We start from the raw sequence: 22,536 nt of genomic DNA, 5'->3' as shown, positions 1-22,536 counted from the left end.
ATTTTGTGTTGTTAACTTAGTTATAAGTATAATGTCATCTCTTGGGGCTCCATCAAAAAATTAAAATGAGTTTTTAAGATACAGAAATTAGCTATCAGATCATTATATGGTGCTCGTAAATATGATTCGCGTAGAACTATATTTAGAAAATGAAGTATGGTAACAAATCCTTGTAATTATATTTATGGATGTACATCTTTGTTAAAATAAAATCGTTACTTTTTAATTAATTGGCGAACGACTAGAAAAATTTTCCTATTAATTTATTTAAAATAAAATAAAAATATTTTCTTTTACGTTAACAATATTACTAAAAAAAAAAAAAATCATTCATCTGCATCCCTTAAATATATACTCAAAATAATTTTCAATAACGGCTTCTGAATTGCAAACTATTTTTATGCATAATATATTTACCTTAACATTATTTCATGTCTTCTTTTAAACATCTACTATTTTGTTTTGTAATTTGTTATAGTCATGATACCAAAGAAAGGAGAAGTAGATAAATGTGAAGAATACAGAACAATTAGCTTAACTAGTCATGCATCAAAAATCTTAACTAGAATTCTGTAAAAAGAATTGAGAGGAGAGTGGAAGAAGTGTTAGAAGAACAATTTGGTTTCAGGAAAAGTATAGGGACAAGGGAAGCAATTTTAGCGCTAAGATTAATAGTAGAAGAAAGATTAAAGAAAAACAAACCAACATATTTGGCATTTATAGACCTAGAAAGGGCATTAGATAAGGTAGACTGGAATAAAATGTTCAGCATTTACAAAAAATTAGGGTTCAAATACAGAGATAGAAGAACGATTGCAAACATTTAAAGGAACCAAACAGCAACAGTAATAATTGAAGAATATAAAAAAGAAGCCGTAATAAAAAAGGGAGTCCGACAACAATGTTCCCTAACCCCATCATTTATTGATGTGATCTCTGTAATGTATTTTCATCTTCCGATCAGAATAAAGATTTATTTGTCTATTTTACCATTCTTTTGGCTAGTTAACGTAAATAAAGGGAAGAAAAAAGTTGAATTTTTATTGTAGGAAGGATATTGTGCAGAGTACTCTTTCCTGCCTAGAGTTTTATAGCAGCTGATAACACAAGAAGAGTCAAAATATTATTCGATCTGACCTATTCATTATGTAGATGTCTAAAAAATAATTTTTTTTCTGTAATTTATTTTATAATTAAAGTTACAAGATTTAAACTGCTAAAAGAAAAAAAGTGACTCGCATTTTCCATCATATTTTATCGTTTATTGACTTTAATTTTTAAAGCTTCCGTTATTGGGTTTGGAATGGCATTTATTATTTGAATATAAAAAAGTTATATTCAAGTTGTAAACCGTTTAAAAACTCCTTTGTTACGTACGATATGTAATTCAAATAATTTTATTTCCCAAGAATTTGATTAATTTCTCTTATGGATGAAATATTTTTATTTTTTCAAAATGTTTTACCATTTATAAATAAGTAAAAAATAAATTAATTTAGTAAATATTTTAACGTTTTGAACTCCGAATAACATTTAATTATAATTAGAAGATAGTTTTTATTTAGGAAACCTTTTTGTTACGTTTTTTTAAAGTTTTTTAAGGAAATATTTTGGCGAAATCATTTGTATAACAATCAATTGAGGGAAACTTTCAATTATTTTATTTTTTTTTATCAGAAGGAATAACAGGTACGGTTATTAGCCCGGTGGAAATTGGTAACGTATGAAAAGATACCATGCCAGACCGGGTTCAAACCTCTGCACAAAATGCTGAGACGCTACTTACTCAACCAAGGACGCTATTTTTTATTATTTTATTACACTATTATTTTGATGTTGCGCTTAATTACATCAAAAAAGAAATAAATCTTCTTAATTTCAAGGTTAGAGGAAATGTCATTTAATGAGCTAAAGATTATTACTGTTCTTTCCAGTGTTAGTGCGTTTCTGTGTTTTTGACGAACACATTTTATTTCGTCAAATTAAAACAAATGCAATAAAAGCACAGAGATGAGTTGTTTTTAAGAACGTTTAATTTAAGGTTAGGCCGTTACATGAAATGGTATTATCAGCAGATTTAAAATAAATGTTATATAATTTTTGATTAAAAAAATAATACAAATCCATCGGGTTGGTTTAGTGGTGAACGTATCCCAAGTTAGCTGATCTGGAAGTCGAAAGTTCCACCGTTCAAAGTTGACGGTGGTTCAACGGTTCCACCGTTCAGTAAAGTCATTAGTTATTTTTAAACGGATTTGAATACTAGATCGGTGTAATACTACCGGTGTTCTCTAGTGGTTGGGTTTCAATTAACCACACATCTGAGGTATGGTTGAACTGAGACTGTACATGACTACACTTCATTTACACTCATACATATATCATCCTCTGAAGTAATACTTGAACGGTAATTCCCGGAGACTAAACAGAAAAAGAAAGAAAAGAAAAATAGTACAAATTTTTGCAACAGCTATTAATTGTTGTTTAACAAAAATCGATTAGGAAGATCGATCGATAAAATTTCTGGTTTTAATGATTTATAAAATCTTTAAGAAAATTGGCTTCAACTTTTCCACTGCTACCTAGGGAGTTTTTTTGGATGACATTAACCGATTTCAATTTAACAGGTTTTTTTAAGTCTTTTTCTTTTTTATAGTAAACCATCTGTAGCTTACCTGAAGCCTTTTTAGCAATCCATTTGAAATTGATAAATATCACTCCGTAATCGATAATGAAATTTATAAAGTAATCATTATTGAAATATGAAATCGTCGATCAACAGATCGTATGATCTATGAGTCGACGATAAATCTCACGTGTATCATTCAATTTGAGTACCAGAGATTTTGTTCCATAAAAAAATGGAGTAATTTTTTTTTTAGAATAACTTTAGATATAACTCAGATTTTCTTTTCTTTTGACGTCACTGAGAAAATATTATCTACAACTGTGTATCTGAAGCTTGTTAAATTTACCTTTTATTAGACTAAGTGAAAACAAATTCTTAGAAAGGTATAATAAAGTTTTAATAATAAATAAATTTCAACGTCATTATCCGTTATGATCGGATATCATTTAACCACGAATTAATAAATTATGAATTATCATATTCGGTATTTTTTTATGGCTGTCTCAAGATCATGAAAAAATAAAAGTAACATATTATAATATATGGAAAGGAACATTATAAAAAAAGATAAAAAGCCACTTTTGTTTAACTAACATTATACTTGCTGTAATAAAATAAAAAGGCAAGAATTTATTTATTACTATTTTTTTTTTTTAATGCAGTTTTTACATTTTTATTTTCACATTCTTACAATTACATATACTTACGAGTACATATTACATTACAATGTAACATATGACGGCATTATTGTTATTTCTGACAAGTTCCATATTAGGATGAGTAATTTAACTAGGCTAATGAGTAAATAAAGATAACAGCTTACTATTTTAGTTTGAAAAAATGTTTTCGTAATTCTTAATTTACATCATCAGGTCATACAACAACGATAAAATAATAATACTATAAACGTATGATATATTTCATGATGATGTCACGTCACTTATGTCGATTGTCGCCAAACTGAATAAACGATTAAACCTTCAGCGATAATAATACTGTATTTTATTCATATAATTATATGTTTTTAAATAGTTTATATCTTAATCAGTTAGCTTATAAAATTCAAGTAAACAGACTGCGCGTAAGAGTGTTCAGACGGCCGATTCACAAACATCTGTAAATCCTTATGCATATAAAAGAAACGCGTCGTTAATATTTAGTAATCACGCGCTATTATATTTTAAATTATTATATATATTTTAAATTTAAATAAATTAAGACATTTTGAGTTTTTTAAGAGTTATGAAATCGTCAATTGTCCACAAACAGTAAAACTTCACTAATATCTTAGATTAAATTTCTATAAAAATGAAACAAATAATAAATTCAATTTAGTTTTCGTCAACCGATTGCGAGAAATCCGTAGTGCTGTCAGTATTAAGAGGTACAACGGGAGGCTAAATTTTGTTTTGCATTGTATATCCTATTCCCAGTAATTTGGTTCAATAGTATCCGTTACATTAACGTTCCGGTAAACTTAAAAAAATTGCTTTATATTAACTTTAAATAACATTAGAGCAAATAAATATTTGTAACAGAAACACATAAATTGAACACGAAAACAAAAGGGTGAATGTGTGAAAAGATCAAGGGTTTTAATAGAACCGAGAAGACATAACTTTATATAAACTTTTGATTACATCGACTAGTGTATGAAAAATTAATTATACTAATATATGAGTAATGATTATAGTATTGTATATAGATATGGCCGCGTTATGAATCGTCACTGATGCTCAGAATCATGACGAACTCACTCATACAAAGGTACCGTTTGTTTATTCTTCACTCTACAAGCTAACTGAAAACAGTATAGATACTTGTTTTGCATTGAGGAATTGTTTATTTTGGGCTTTCTCATCCGAGTAATTAATTCAGTACCTATAAAGAGGCACCGTTCTGTTAAACGTAAGCCTTGCTTTCAGTCAGTGAGAAATGGATCAGACAGTTTTAAATTAATTTTATAATTTTCTTTAAAATTATTCAGGAGCCGGCAGAAAATTTAAACTAACAGTTTCATGGAAATTTTAGGATAAAAACTAGACAAATGATACTCTAAACTATTATTATTATTACATCCTCGGCGAATATACTCGTAGCTAGAATAGTTTTATTAAAAGGGAAATTATGATGTCAAAAATTGAGTATCGAACTTGGTGCAATTTTTTTTTTTGTAGGGTCTAATTAATTCATCTCTAGAGAGAAAAAAATATGCATGTATGTCTACTCGCTGCTTTTGACCTTATATCTCAGGTTTGAAAGAAACATTTTTTTTTTTTTTAATTTAGCTCAAATATTTCTTTATACGGGACTTTCATCATACAATTCTCTTTTCAAAATTCGTTCAGGGGTGGAAGGATATCGCGAAAAACCAATTTCGATTTTCTTCAGAGATATTTTAGATTGTTAAAGCAGCTTTGTTATCTACAATGCATACATAAAAAAAAAAAAAATTGAAAAAAATTAACCCCAGTTTTTAAAATTGAAATTATGTTTTTGAAGAGAAGCTTCTAAACGCAGACTCCGGGTTGGGGAGTCAACTTTGAAAAAATGAGCGTCACTAAAATGCGTCACGCCCAGCTGATTCCCCCACTATGCCTACCGTGTGCTAATATAGATACTAACACTTGTTAGTATGCCGACGTCCGTGGTAAGAGTGGTACTGTCTCGGCCATTCATCCGGAGGTCTCGAGTTCGAATCCCGGTCAGGCATGGCATTTTCACACAGGCTACAAATCATTCATCTCATCCTCTGAAGCAATACCTAACGGTGGTTCTGGAGGTTAAACTTCTTAGTAATTATATATATTCTTTAATAATTCCATTGTTATTCATATTTCTTATTAATAGAAAATTTTATCATTTATGTATGCTGCGTATACGTTATTCTGCACCAATAATAATTCATATAATATTGCGTAAGAAGTTTTGCTTCCATCGATTGTCCACGTACCGACGTATCCGTTTTAATTTTTTGTTCTTTTACTCTACTTTCTTCGATTTCAATATTTTTAACAATTTTTTTGGTATTTTATACATATATAGGGTTTTTAATAAATGTGTGATCGTATAATTTTTTCAAAATTATAAACGTCACAGGAAACTTTTTTGAAATTTTAACATCCTTGTTTTAGCCTTTACTAAAGGAGGCGTTAGATTTAGAGAAAGAGTTAGATTTAGAAAATTTTTTAGTTTAATTTATATATCAATAATTTTAGAAATATTTTCTTAAAATTAATTCCCCACCTATAATATATATATATATATATATATATATATAATCTTATTGTTTATTTTTGGGGTCTAACTTATTTAATTTTTATTATTAGTAGCCAAAAAGTAGTAATACTTTGCCAGCTTTTTTTTCTTGTCGGCGAAACATTAAGAAAAATTCTATTGTTTCAATCTAACAAACATGCAATAAAACATAATTTTCATTGAAAATTTTATGACAAATTAATGCAAGAAGCAATTCATCCTGTACATCAGATCTCTTAATATAGTTTTATTTAATATATATATATATATATATTATATATATATATATATAATATAATTATATATATATATATATATATATATATATATATATTAAATATGATTTTAGACTTCTTTTTTTTAACATATAGTTTTATATTCTCCGGAACGATATATTAAAATTTAAAACTTTAATTATAAAGCTGGTACAGCGTTACTGTATATAATAATTTTTAATAAAACAACATTTACTTCTTTGCTTGATTTCATTATTATCAGAAGTATATTTTTGTACAAAATAAAAAAAAATGTATAAGCTACACGGTGCAGTGACCTCGTCTGAGGGCGTTTTAACGACCTCAGAGGACACATTTATACGTGCGACAGTGGCCATGGTGAAGTTACTACGGCAATATATTTTATTTATGGGGCGGATATGAGGAATTGTACGTCATAAGTAGAATACGACGGCGACGCGACGGTGTGTGCACTTTTAACAAGGCATAGGTTGCGCGTCAATCAAGACTGACAGCGACGGCTATATAAGGTACATTCGCTAGCATTCATCATTCTCACCGGATTATACAAAACGTTAATTGGTTCAATAGTCGAACCACCTCCCTTTACCCTTAATTGAATCTCTTCGTTTCAAGCGCTCTTCCGATAGAGGGACGAGGACTCTTCGTAGACGTAGACGCTAACTGGATGCGGACGTTTTGATTTAGTCCGACTGCAGTCGTTTATCCGTTTACAAGAGCTTTGTTATGATAACTTCAATAGGTTACTCATGAAAAATACATTTAACTATCTCTTATTATTGGTTCAGTCGATTCTATATATCTATTACCTCTACCCAATTTTTTATGAGAAGTATAGTAAACGCTAAATCATACAGAAAATAATTTTCATTTGACCTTTCTATTTCATAATAAATGACTACCACAGTATATGATTATCTACCTAACAGTTTTCAAGAATATATATATATATATATATTCCCGTCGCGGTAATTTTTTTATTTATTTTAAGTTCTTTATTTGCAAGCCTAAAAAAATAAACCGTCCTCGTCGATTCTTCGCTCGCGCTACATGGCTACTTGCGTTTTCTGTCTCGGTCAGGAGATATTTAGCCGGCTGTGACTTGTTCGCTCGCCCTTCCCGTTTAACTAGAGGACTCTACCCCTTGGATCACGCTGTATTCATTAAACTCATACTTGTGAGAAAAATAATGGTAAATAAAAATCTGATGAGAACACCACATGACTTCCTTGTACGCCTATTAAATTACACATACACATTTTTTTTTTTTAAATGAAAAATACATAAAATTTTATTTCATTAATATCTTCTGATATATTCCATATTTCTTTTTTTTTATAGTTATAATTATTAATAAATCAATATTTTTAAATTAAAAAAAGTTAAAAAAAAGATTCGATCCGTGGTGCCTTCCCATTGTAAGATCCAAATGTTTCATTAAATAAACTTTTTTGACTATAACTCTGGAACCTCTGGAAAGTAACCTACCACTTACCATATATCGTTGAAAAGCTCTCAATGAGGGCTTATTACTGCAGTTAAGAAAAATTCCAAAATCCAAATCTTTTGGATTTTGGGCTTTTTTGGTTTGTTTAGTCGATTGTAATCCAAAGGGGAGGTCCACAACTAGATGTTACAACAGTCTTAAATCCAAAATTTCAACATCCAATGGCTAATCGTTTTTGAGTTATGCGAGATACATACGTACGCACATATGTACGTACAGATGTCACACCAAAACTAGTCAAAATGGATTCACGGACGGTCGAAATGGATATTTCCGTTGAAATCTGAAAACCGAATTTTTTCGCGATCGCAATATTTCCTTTTACTTCGTACAAGGAAGTAAAAAATAAACTACAAATACAAAAAAGTCTATATAAATAAACACACTTGTATTAATCGGGATCACAAAATTCAAGAGATCACAATATTCTAGTGAAAAAACAAACTGAAATAAAGTCCACAAAATTATTAAACAATAGATAAACAAAATAATAGTATACTAAGTTTAAAAAAAGAAATAGAAGGGTGCTAGGCTTCTCACCGAGGCATGGTATAGACGTTTATCACACTGAACCGGTTCAAGTGTCACTAGATATCCCAAATCGATGACGTGTTGGCATTTCAGTCGACGGAAATTCACTCTTGTTTAGGAGATTAACTGCTGGAAAGTTTACATGGCGCTTTCTGTAGATTAACCCAACCGTTTGATCTCTCTAAAAAAATTAAGCGATCCAAGATAGTCGTGATTTTCCTCATTCCGAACGAACCGCGGTTCCCCTGCAATGAATTTCACCAAATTATTGTGAAATCGTTATATAAATCTCAACGTTACTTTTTCACGTCGTTCCATATAGTTTATGTCATATCTAAACCGGTTTTAGAATCGTTTTATTGACAACGACAGGTGCGAGTTTAATTGTTAACACTATCTGATTTTAATAAAAATTAAAATCATTTAAATTTATGTCTTCTTTTTCTATATATAATATTTAGTGACGACGTAAATTTAGTTTTGCGCGTAAGCTTTATAAAAACAGTTGCACAGAATCTAATTTAAGTAGTACAGTTAATTTTTAATGTTTAATGTTTAGCTGTAGTATCTAACAAAATTGTTAAAATATTAATTTTTTTCAATTTCTTTTCCAGGAGAATATACAAGATTAGTGTTTAACGTCAACGTCTAGTGTAGGATGTAAGAGAGATAATTTTCAAGGAAGTGGGAGAGGATTTAAAAGAGGCAGAGAATGGACCAATCGCCGATACGCGAAGAGGGTCCCTCTGTAACCCCGCCACCACCAGCAGCATCACCCGCCCCAAAAGAAGAACCTCCGGCTTCACCGGTCATGTTAGCGACCATGACACCAGTCAGCGTAACGGATTATGATGAACACGATCAAAAAACTGTTATTTACGTACCGCCAGGACAAGGTGGAGAATCGGGCATGTACACCGATCAAAGTTTGGACGGCAATGTTTCTGTAGTCGTTCCGACGGGATCGCAAATTTTGGGCCAATCTGCAACCTATCAAGGACCTCCGGGGACAACTGTGCTTGTACTTTCGGAACTGGTTGAAGATATGTCTCCACTTTTGGGATTAAGGTAAGATAGTATTTTCTTACAAACTTAATTACTCTCTGTTGGGCTTGCAAAGTAGCATTTATGAGCGCATGTAAATACTTTAGTTATAAAATGCATAAGTATAATAAATATTATATATATGTATGTAAATTTTATTTATTCATGTAATACCTTTAAGAGAAAAGTTAAAAATATTAATTTCTCAAATATTCATTTAACATTGATGAATAATTCAAATATATACTGACGAAATAATTCGCTATGATGCTTCGTCCATTTCTGTCTGCAAACAAGAAAATATATATAGTAATATTTTAGTTTATATAAAATTATACGTATAACATATTACTTTAATACATAGATTGGTTGATTTAAGAAGTTCAGTTAAATACTTTTAAATTACATCTATTTTTCAATTCACAAGATTTTCATTTCTACTCATCGAATTATAACCAACTGTTTCTAATTTTTCTACATTTATTCTGACTGTTAATAATCTTTTAGAGAATATAGATTTAGATTTAATACCCTTTCATATAATTAATATATTTTGAAATCTATGATTCTTCTATATAAATTACGATCATAGTGAAAGTTGTTTTTAATGAAAAACTTAACTAAATTTGTTTTAAAGCAACTGAAATTGTTGTAAAGAAAATAAATTTATTTTGATTTTTTATTAAAAAATAAATTATTTTGAAAATATATTTTTAGTTTCTTTATTAATCATACGATAAAAAATATACCAGCACCAGGTTTTGAAGGTGACTTTAAGAAGGAAACATTTTTTTTTTCTTTTTATCTACTTTTGAAAATAACATCTCTAATATTTAATGTAACAGAAATAATTTATATCACCATTTTTTATACGAATATAATATTAAAAATTCATAAAAAAAAGTAATAACATTTCGTAAACGAGTCTAGCGCGGTGAAAAAAGATTTCATTAATAGGTTTGTTAAACTCTGAAAATTAAACATTTCTGTAAAGATACGAGCAAGAAAATACATTGCTATATCCCATAAAGAAAAAAAAAATTATGTGGAGTAATGTTTGTTGAATAAAATTGGGAGGCTGATTCAGAACATCAAACTAATTAAAAAAAGGCTCATATGGACAAACGCTCTACATCGCTTCACTTTCCTTCTGTCCGCCATTTTTTTGTTTTTGTTTGTGCCTTTTATTTTTGTTCAAAAGTAACATATCATTCGTTCAAATAGATTAATGAATAGCTAAGAAAAATAGAAAATTTTAAATAAAAATATTACAGATCGATAAAACTAATATTTATGGATTTATTAATGATTAAAAAATATAAACAGTCACCATTATGGAACCCGCCGGGTTGGTCTAATGATGAACGCGTCTTTTCAAATTAGCTTATTTCGAAGTCGAGAGTTCAAGTAAGGTCAGTTATTTTTATATGGATTTGAATAATAGATCATAGATGTTTTTTTGGCGGATGGGTTTCGGTTAACCACACATCTCAGGAATGGTCGAACAGAGACTGTACAAGACGACACATCATTTACACTCATACATATCTCATTCATCCTCTGAAGTAATACCTGAACGGTAATTCCCGGAGGCTAAACAGGAAAAAGAAAAAAAAATCGCCATTATGAAATTTAATGGTAAGAATTTCAAATTTATATATTTTTTCAAAAGATCTTTTTCTGTACGTGTTCAACAAATTTCATTAAAATATTTCAATTTGTTCAATATGTATTCTTATGAAAAACCAAAAAAATGGTAGACAGAGGAAAATGAAGCAGTCTTAGCATTTGTCAAGAATTAGTCTGAAGGGCATTAGTTCACGTAAACGTTTTTGTTTACTTTGATATTCTGAATAAGAGATTTACGTTTGACAAACACTTCCTGTAGACACTCGCTCCGGTTATGTTACAAAACGAATTTTATAATCTTAAAAATAATGTAAATCCAAATGCTATTTTATACGTACATCTCTAGAAACGTTAATTGTGCTTTTGTGAGTGGCATCAGAAGATACATGTTTTGCCTTTCCAACATCATCAGTGTTTTTGTTGCGAAGCTATATGCCATTAATAAGACCTTACGTATAATTAGCTCAACATTTTGACATATTTTTGTTTGCTCAGATTCCACGAGTGATTTACAAAGGATTAATAACTTGTACTCCAGACACCGGGTTGTCTGTGAGATTCAATGTGTTATTTAACAAATGAATTACCGGAATACAACAGTGAGCTTCTGCTGGAGCCCCAGCCATATTGGGATTTCAGGCAATAAGCGCACTGATGGTGCGACAAACAGGGCTGTTTTCCAGCCTCCTTTCACCAACCGCGTCGCTTCGAACGATCTTGTCTGTTATCTAAAGAGGATGATATATGATGAGCGATAAAGTGAGTGGGAAGCTAATATTAACAATCAACTTCATCCGATCAAGTACACTACGTCACCGTGGAAATCTTCATGCAGAAATAACTGTCGGGAAATTTTTTGCCGTTTGCGAATAGGGCACACTAGGCTCATTCATGGATATCTGATGACGTAAACAGATGCACCAGTTTCTGCACCCTGCGACTGCCAACTAACAGTGGACCACACCCTTGTGGATTATATCTCGTATACGGCATCGCGTTGCAAGTTCAACGTAGGGACTAACATGATAATTATTGTAGGGAGATAATGAATGTTGTTATCTTATGTTTTACTATTTCTTAAGGCCGTCCGTTTACACTCAAATATTTGAATTACTGTAGCTATTCATGTCATTTGCCGTAAAGCAGATGGTAATTTTATTTTTTTCACTGAGATATATAACTCGGTATATCTTTGTTTATTACACCTAATATTCCGTGTCCGGGTGATGATAACGGGAAAAAGATTTTCGCTCGGAAAAAAAAACTGAGACTATAACTATTTATATCAAAGAGATAATTAACTTTGGTTGCCGTAAGAAACATGTTTTGATATTTCATTGTCACAGTTTTAGGAAATTTATATATGTAATTTATGGCAGTCCTTCATCCGAATCGAATTATTTTGTTTTTATAATCTATTTGCCTGGTTGACGGTTCGATGAAACGGTCTGGAATAACGTTTACGATAGCAGCGCTAAACTTTCTATTAGTAATTCTGTAGTATTATACGAGATTTTTATTAAAAATACCTGAACAATGAAACACATAATGAGCTTTCATAATTCATTTCTTTTTTTTTGACGTCTATTTCTTTAGCGATAAATACCCTCCTTAGTTATTATTATAATATTTTTTACAGCATAATGTTCTTTGATAGGCTTAAAAAATGTATTTTTCTTTGTTGTAATACGAAAACAAGTTTAAAAATAATTAATTTAAGACAGATGAGTCTTATTTACATAATTTTATAATACTTTATAAACGTCATAAAATTATATTTTAATACCAAAAGCAATCTTAATAAAAGTTCCAATGAAAATGAATCGTAAAATAAAAAATTTATGAATATAGCTAAAATAATTCATAAAATTCTGATCCTATATTTGGAAAGGATTATTCTATCTGCCTTCACTCTCATTTTCTCTCTCACTCTCTCTCTCTCTTACTCTCTTTGTGTAACGACCTTATATACTTAAGTATGAAAGAACATAAAACGAGATAATTTTATTATACTTTTTTTTTCTTCATAAATTGGTAGAACGGCTGATGACACGGAGTGATTTAGGTTAATGGAAGTGCCAGAAGATCTTTTTACCACTGTCTTGACGACTGTTAGTTTATAAGTTTCACTCCCACACTTCCAAATGAAGGGAAACAGTGAAGCCGTTTCCCTAATCTGGGACATTAAACGTAGACGGTTACAGTAGTTATGTTTCATCACACACCGACGTAAAGTTTTTAAAAAACCGGTAAACAGCTCAAATGATGTGACTAATTCCAAACTATTTAAACTTCATATCAATTGTTTTATAAAACGCAATATAAAAGATACACATTCAAATTTTATTTTTAAGTAGATATAACGAAAAATGTTTCCTACATTTTTTAATATTTATATTTTATTCTTCCCTTCCGAATAACTCGTTTTATATATGAAAAGATCATTTCGAAAGAAATTTATACGAAATTTTATCTCTGATAATTTTTATAATTTTGCAAAATATGATGAAAAATGTAGATTTACTGCTTGTTAAACCCAAAAGAAAACTTTTTAAATATTTTTTATAATAATAATTAAGTGAAAATATTTAATTTATAAAAAATATCCTGTAACTGACTCAAGAATCTATAAAATTTTATCGAATTGAATCATAATAGCCTTTATTGCAATTATATTTACAAACAAAGTTAAAATATTTGACAAAAGACAATACTCTTTGGTCTATGACCGTCAGAGAAAATGTAGTAAAAAAACTATTTTATTAAAAATTAAATTTCTGAACTTAAAATCTAATATTTCCAAGCCTTTTTACAGTATTTTTTTTTTTTTTTTTTGGTTTAACCTCCGGATCCACCGTTAGGCGTACTTCAGAGGATGAGATGAATGATTTGTAGCGTGTCTGAAAATGCCATACCTGTCGGGATTCAAACCCGTGACCTCCAGATGAAAGGACGAGACGCTACCACTCCTGCCACGGAGGCTGGCCTTTTTACAGTATTTACTTAATATTAGCCAACCAGTTCCATCAAGATACCGCTTCAGATTAGACATTTCTAAATATTCCTTATAAAAATATGTAGCCTCATTTCTCGTAGAACAGGACAAAATGTCACAAAATGCACAATTCCCTCCTCTATTTACATATTATATATAGAACAAAAACAAAATTAGTGGAAAATGATTACATTCAGATAAATCAATTCGCTCTTGCTTTAAAAAACCATTTAATTAAATTAAAATTTTCATAAGCGCCAAGTCAGTTCTTTTTAAATTAGATATTACGACTGTATTTAAAAATACCTACGTAGTCTGATTCATTGCTACAATAGAATTCACTTTACATTCTGGGTAGACATAATTGAGTAATACTTTCGAACAAATTCTTTCCATTTATAATAAAAATACATTCTTTTTTCTTTAATATGCGCTAATAAAACATTTGGATACCTCTTTTTGCATACAATATATATGCCGGGTGGACCACGAAAAAGTATCCCTGCCAGAATATGAAATATTGAATAGAACATTAATATCATAAGTTCGTGCACGGGACATCGGCATAAAAAATGCCGATGTCCCGTGATCAATTGACTCACTCCTCTCCCGTGAGTCAAGTGATCATCCCACCCTCCTTTCCACCCGTGCTTCAACCGTCACTCGTTACTGTAGACTTTAGCGGGGCTACTTTTTCGTGGCTCACCTGTATATGTAAATACTTTAATTTATGGAAATTACAAATACATTCTGAAATATTATTAAACGTTTTAATATATAAAGGAAATAAAATCTTGTAAAATTTCTTTTAACTAGTTTACAATACTATAAATATGATTATGAACCTAAAAACGAATGTATTTAGGATAGAATAACTAAATGGTCATTAACTAAAATGGAGTTCATTAATAAAGATATTGTTTTATCTACTGGAGTACACCTCCTGTCTTTTTTTATAAATTTTCTTGGGAGAATAGTATTTTTCATTCCAGAAAATTAATTAATAAATTAAATAAACAGTAGAAATAAATCTTTATTTTAATCAGAATATTGAATTATTTAGATCACGTCAATGCAAGATAAATGATAAATGTAAAAAAAAAAAAAAAATAAGATAAAGATTTAATTAACGTCCATATTAATTATTTAAAAACAAACACTAATTTTAAGGTAAATACATTAATTATAAAAAATTACTACAAAATAATCCGCAAAACTGGTGCGACTATTGGGTTAATAAGATCGCTTAAAACGAGCTTTTCGTTTTGTTTTTAATTAATATTATTTAAAAATCCATCAACATAATAATATTTTTCTATAAAAGAAAATATTTATCTTGATTGGAAGTTCATCAAATGATTCGGTAATTTATTAAAAATGGCAACAAAAGCATAATGTGGCCCTTTCTTGTAAGGCAAAATATTGCGCTGGCTTATACGAGAACAGTTCCTTTTTCTGGTTTGGTAAAAGTAGATGATATTTTTTAAGAATATGTGACCATTCTTTTAGAAAAGATTGCACATTCATAACCGTAAACTCATGAATTAAATATATTTAATTCTATAAATATAAGTCTATAGAGACTTAATTATGGGCGCCAGATAATCTGACAGCCCGTTTTTCTATTTAAAAACTCGTTTTAAAATTGAGGGAACCCCTAAAGTTCACGTACGAGAATATATCTATTTTATTTTCCTCATGTGTACTTTGAATCTGGTCAACTAATGAATAATAAGTAACCGCCCTACTATCTAATGAGATGAGGGTGATATGTATAACATGTAAATTAGGTGTAGCCTTGTACAGACTCAGGCCGCCATTCCGGAAACGTATGATTAATTGAACCCCAACCGCTAAAATACATCGGTATCCACTGTCTAGTATTCAAATTCTAGCTAAAAGCAAATAATTTTTACTAGGATTGTACCTTCAACTTTGAAAATTAGCTGTTAACCAACTGATTTAGGACGACGAGTTAACCACAAGACTAGCCTAGTTAGCTAAAAATATACGATATTTTTTTCATTATTTTCACCAGCAGAACATATCCTAAAGGTTTCTCCGTTTCTTCGTGGGACACTCGGTATATTATCCTGCGGCTTTCCACCGTATTTAATGTACAGGTTTAGTCTTCGACGCTCATTTATTTGATCTTCAGTCTCAGCAGTTCTAGATGCTGCTTGAAGTTCAGTTTACAAATATATTTGTAGCCTGTTTGTTTCCCTACAAAACAAGAAAGATAATAAAAAAAATGTTCATTGAAATCGATGCAGTATAACTCGGTGAGTTAAAAAAAAAATATGTTTCACAAACGGATAATATTTTTTTAAATAACATTTTTTCATTATTCGAAAAACTAACGTATAATATCGGATATTTTCCATCCTATATGTTTCTTTACATAAAAAGAAAGAAAATAAAAAATAATCCATTGAAATCGGTTCAGCAATTTTTGCGTAATTGAAAAATAAACAAACAAACTTTCAGATTTATATATTAGTGCGATAATAATAATAAAATTGAATTTAAATATTTATGATATATTCTAAATAAATTTTCTTATTTTATAATATAAAATTTAAATTTAAACAAGTTTAAATAATAATTTTCTTATTTGCCGTGTAAACAAGACGATAGAAATATACCGTACACTATTAGGAATCAGATATGATGGTAGGAATACGTTGTATATGTTGACAGTAAAGCAAGCGTAATCTGAGCTCGGAGTCTGTATACTCAGCGACTCGGTCATCATTCCGGTGATCAATTGCCCGGTTCCAGAGAAGAGACTAGCCGTACTTCCTCATCGTCTTGTATGTCGTCTAGTCTCTCGTTTTAAAACCATATATGTATAATATAAAGTTCAGATTAAGGATTCAACCTGTCGAAACAAACAACCTGCTATCTAAGGAATATATATGTATATAAACCTCAGTTTTACACCTTATCTTTAATCTTGTACTGTTTGAAATTTATAGTAATTAAAATTATTTATTATACCGATTAATTAATAATCTGATTTAACTAATTAAATAAACAATTTTTTTTTCAGTTATAAATTTGTAGAATAATATAAATGAGATGGTTATCTTATGGTTAAACCACTATTACAAAAAAAAAAAAAAAATAAAAAAAAAATGTAAATTCAACTTATTTTTTCTCCATTATTCATATGAACTGTTACTTTCAATAAACTGTTAGTAAAATTTATAAGCCGGCCACCACGGCGCAAGCGGTTGCGTTTCTGACCGGAGGTCCCCGAGTTCGAATCCCGGTCAGACATGGAATTTTCACACGCTACAAAGTTGTCATTTCATTCATCCCATGAAGCAATACCTAACGGTGGTCCCGGAGACTAAAAATAAGAAGTATATCTTTTTAAGTTAACTCTTTCGTCTGCAATTGCAAACTAATAAAGAAATTTTCAAAATTAAAATTTAATAATGGAAATTTTAGGAATTTAATTTTCAGATTTTTATTATTTAAAAATTTAAATAATTGATTGCTATTCTATTACATAAAAATAGCCTACTTTGAAAAATCTACCAAATAATATACCTGGTCTATATTTACGCTGCATAAGATCTTCCAATTATTTAGAGAACTGCACAGGTTGAACTCATACATTATGATTTGAGTCTACCACTTCTAAGTCAAAAATTTACGACATTTTATTTTTAAAATATTCCTATTCGATTATAAATTACTAGCTAGTGGTTAATTCGTCGTCGCAAATCAGTTGTTTAATAGTTATTTTACGAAATTGAAGGTTCAAATCCTAATAAATGTTAGTTGCTTTTATACGGATTTGAATACTAGATTATGGATACAGGTATAATTTGGTGGTTAGGGTTCAATTAACCTCACATCTCAGGAATGGTCAGCTAATTTTTGAACTAGACTACACCTAATTTACATGTCATCTTCATGTCATTGGGTCGTGGTAGGTTGCTTATAGTTCACTAGTTGAACAGATTGCAACGTACACATTAGAAAAACAAAATAGATTATAAATTATTCTAATTCAAATATTAATTTTAATATTTATTCCTAAATATCTTGGTTTGCATTTTTGAACAGAAGACTTAACTGGAAAAAAACACATCCGACTTATGCTCAAGCAATTAAAGGCAAAATTAAAAACAATTCTTTCGGGTTATTCTCGGATGACATTCTAAATTATTACTAAGCAATAAAATTTAATTCCTAATTTTTTCCTAAAACCTAAGATGTGGGGCGTCTAATTTACGGCGTATTCGTCAAATTAAAGTAGAAATAATTTATTCAAACTTTATGTAAACTTTTCAATCAAAGTTTAAGCGAAGAGTTACTCATCATGGTACACTGAATTAAAATTATTCATACGGATCTTAACACTTCTAATGTCAAAGAAGACCGTTTTAAAATTCAGTAGCAAGTACAAAAAAAAATATTGAATCCCACAAAAACCATTCCATAATAAATTTATTATACAACGGAGAAACTATACAAAGATTAAAACGTAAGCATTCAATGTATTTATTCGGATAACCTTTTAAAGCTTAATTTTACTGATGAGCATTATTACCCTAACGTTTGGCTAAATTTAACATTTTCAAATTGACGTAACACAATTTTTCAGATGATTTCTTCTCAAAATTCCTTACGACAACAATTACCATTTCTTTATTACGTCTTAAACAAGCATTGCGTAATTCTCAGAATTGTGCACAACACACCGGAAGTTTCCTTTAAAATTCACTGTTCCTCTGTACAAATCTGTTGAATTTTCCTTTTTAGATTAATTTATTAGCTAATACAAAATAAAATTTACTTTTTCATCATTCACTTTCTACTCCATTATGACATTCACAAACTAATTTGAATTAAATATTTTCAAGCTAATCTCTCCATCGTGTTTCTCTGGACGACCTGAACTTCTTCTATCGCTATGTTTACATTTGCTAAAACCGTTTAGGTAATTATTTTACTCATTCTGGTAACATAATTTCTACCACTTTTATCTAGCATTTTTATAATTTAATTTACGTTGAGAGCTGTTAGTTCTTTTCTGCTACCGATTTTCTCTTGGTATGATTCTTACTATATCTAGAGATATACTTAAGTAAAAGCGTTTTTTTTTTTTTTTTATTGACAGATATTTCTTTTCGTTCTACTTCTAATTTATGCACCACGTTTAAAAACCTACAAAATATGACTTTACCCTATAAAATATGGTTGTATTACCTAATCCTTTATTTTTATAGTTTTCTAACATTATTATGAATTTATACAATAAAATTTACAATTATCAATAAAATTTATTAAGATAAAAAATATATTTTTTTTTTTACTTTCCAGTCAAAATAGCGCTATAGCAACCCACCGAGTTGGTCTAGTGGTCAACGGGTCTTCGCAAATCAGCTAATTTTGAGGTCGAGAGATACAACGTTCAAATCCTAATAAAGGCAGTTAATTTTATACGGGTTTGATTACTACATCGTGGATACCGGTGTTCATTGGTGGTTGGGTTTCAATTAACCACACATCTCAGAAATGGTCGAACTGAGACTGTACAAGAGTACAAGACTGTTCATTCTCTGAAATAACACCTGACGGTGATTCCCGGAGGCTAAACAGATAAAAACAGTGTTATAGCAGAGCTTACGCTTTAGGAGGGAAAGTATTGTAATTGGTCCAATTTGGGCACATGCGGTTTTCACCAGGTCTTGACGTTGTGACGCCTAGGAACCTAAAAAACCGGATGGAAATTTTCTGGATGTTAATGTTCGTTAGTGCGTGTTTTGATATTAACCTCTAAATTACCTTATATCTCCAGAACTACTGAACTGATTTTTACTAAACTGATCAAATTACTTCTAATTTAATTGATGCCATTAAATTTTCAAGTTAAATGAGGCTATAGAGCAAGGTCACCCCTCAGTATCTTGAGATTTCGCCTAATTATGGTGTTTTTTTAAGCGCATTTGTTAATTAAAAAATAATATTTGCAAATTTTTTTTGTAATTTATTAATAATTGTTAACCTTTGATTGTAAAAAAATTACAAAAAATAATAATGCAATAATAAAAAAAGTGAATAAAGTCATAAGTTATTAGTGAAATAAGATTTCATGTTTTTTAAAAAAGTGTATATATATATATATATATATATAATTTAATAGGCGTACAAGGAAGTCATGTGGTGTGCACATCAAAATTTTTAATTTAAAAAAATACTTTTATGATATACTTTAATAGATTAATTAGTTTTAATTAATAAGAGTAATTTATATTTAATACAGTTAATACATGTGATATAAATAATTAAGATACTTATTTTTTTTAAATTAATATAAGTAAAAAAAATAAATAAATTTCATATTTTTAAGAATACATAAACAGCATTAATTTGCTTTATATATTCTTAAGTTTTTCTAACTAATAGAAAATTTAAAGTTGTAATTTATTACGTACATATTTCAGATAAATCTATCTCATGAGACATTTAATAAAATTTCCTTAACTATATAAAATAAGATTTTTATCGACTGAAAAAAAAAAAGTATTTTTCTGACTTGATTGAGTAATTCTATTCATTAACAGTTAGATTTGTTATTAATTAAATATAATAAATACTAATTAATGTAACAAGGTAAAAAGTAAAGTAAAACGTGTTAACAGAGGTTTACTGTATTAGGAAAATAAAATACTCCTTTCTAATGTTGTATTATGCGATGAATTTCTTTTAATGTAAGTAATAAACCGGTATTAAAATTATTGATAAGTAAAGTTTGTAACAAAAGGATACAATATTTCTTTAGTTTTATGAAAATCATCGAATTAAAACTACAAGAATATAATTTTAGATTATATATAACTTATGTAATAAAATAATAGTAATTAAAAATAAGATTTAAATTAAGATACCATACTAGTTCAAGGAAAAAAATAATTCAAAAAAATCTTCTTTAATTTTTGATGATGAGATAAGGTTTGATCGGGCCGCGTAAATTTATCGCTGCTTCTTATAGGAGTATTATCTAACGGTATTTCCAGCCGACGGCTAAATAACAAAGAGAAAATACGCTTACAATTTATTATGAAAAAAAACATATTTAAATCTGTAAAATGAAAGTGGTTGCATAATAATACCTCTTAATATTTGTAATTTAATGTCTTCATAAAATAATTATTTAAAAAAAGACCGTGTAATGTGATGCACGTATATATAATTATAAGATTCCCACTGTTCCTACCGAAACTGTATAATATATATAATGTATATCGGGGTCTGAAAGGTTTAAGGCGAGATATCTCGATTTTTAATAATTTTATTAACAGTATTATATATCTTGTGCAGAAATTCACCTTTTCTACAAAAGACCATTTTTTTTTTTTTACTCCTACATCCCCAAGCCGGATATCCAATAAGTATACTCGGCTCGGGGACGTGTCCTTTCCGAATCTTTTAATTGCCTGCCTCTAATCTCCGACGGAAGATGCCAGGCCCGGCTATGTTGTTCCCAGCCCCCCTTCCCGGAGACCGGGTCTCGGTCTTTCCTTTTGCTAGCCTCAAACCGACGGCGCTGGAGCCGAAACGTATCCGGGAACCCACACCGCCGGCCGGGTCGCGGTCTTTTCATTAATCCACACCTAACGGACCCCAGAGGTCCCCGCTGCATCACGGGAACCCTCACGCCAGGGCATGTGAGCCCTCAGGAACGGGGCTGTCTGCCCTGCCCTCCTATAAACTAATACCCTCAATATCCCAGTCGTCTTGCATCATCTTCTTTTATTCTGAGTACTGCTCTTGCAAATACTGCAAAATTACACCAGTTCCCGGACATAGCCAAGAGCCACTCCAAGAGCTGCTCCGGTCGGGTATGTATCAGTCCTGCATTTATACGATGTTCCTCCCATCGTCTGCACACGAAAATAGTGTGTTCGGCATCGTCAATCGCATCGCAATAACAGCAGAAGGGTGACTCTCTCCTGTCAAACCTATACAGGTGTTGTTCAAACGCACCATGTCCCGACATGAGTCGAGTTGTGTGGTAATCTAATTCGCCTTGAGAGCGATCTAGCCAAGCATCTAGGTCCGGGATAATTCTTCTGGTCCATGCAGCCACTGCTGAACCCGCCCGTGCCACCTTCCATTGTTCCCTATTTATTATAAACTTGGCCTCAACTTTGGCTACACCGGACGCCCTTAGTTTTCGTCCTTTAATCTGCAATTCTATCAGGGGCACGGAAGAAAGGACGCACAGTCATCATACGATAAAGTTTGGTACTCCGAAACTACGCCCAGTAGCGACTTCCTATGAGTGCTAGTTGATTTACTTTTGTTGCGCTTGACATTAACCGCATCGGCCCATACTGGGGCGGCGTACAACAGAGACGACGTTATCACCGAGGTGATAAGTCGTCTCTTCGACGCTACGATGACATAACATATATGACATGATATAACATCATCCAACGTGACGCATATATATCAGCAGTTTCACTGCCCCTACCTATCTACAGGAGGTCAAAAAGGTTTTTTATCAATTTTTCAGACCGATTTGTCTAAAAAAATTTTTTAACATCATGGTACCACTCAGAAAATCAGCCGCGTCGATTGCAATAAGATTTATTTCTGTCGGAATAGAAGGATAAAAGTTATGTACGAACAAACACAAAAAGAATATACAGGTTAAATTCAT

General features: G+C 30.4%; 1 protein-coding gene across 3 annotated transcripts in view; it reads left to right on the top strand.

Annotated features, from left to right (window-relative positions):
• Positions 1-22,536, top strand: part of grh (grainy head) — a 914,307-nt gene that overhangs the window by 41,713 nt on the left and 850,058 nt on the right. For all 3 annotated transcript variants that reach the window (XM_075359398.1, XM_075359399.1, XM_075359401.1), the window contains exon 2: positions 8,797-9,250. In XM_075359398.1, the coding sequence (XP_075215513.1) occupies positions 8,895-9,250 (356 nt within the window). In that variant the 5' untranslated portion in view covers positions 8,797-8,894. The remainder of the gene's footprint in view (positions 1-8,796; positions 9,251-22,536) is intronic.

The sequence above is a fragment of the Lycorma delicatula genome, chromosome 3, assembly GCF_047948215.1.
Source record: "Lycorma delicatula isolate Av1 chromosome 3, ASM4794821v1, whole genome shotgun sequence".
NCBI lineage: Eukaryota > Metazoa > Arthropoda > Insecta > Hemiptera > Fulgoridae > Lycorma > Lycorma delicatula.
The sequence above is the reverse complement of the archived record's forward strand: the minus strand, read 5'-3'. Positions and strand labels throughout refer to the sequence as shown.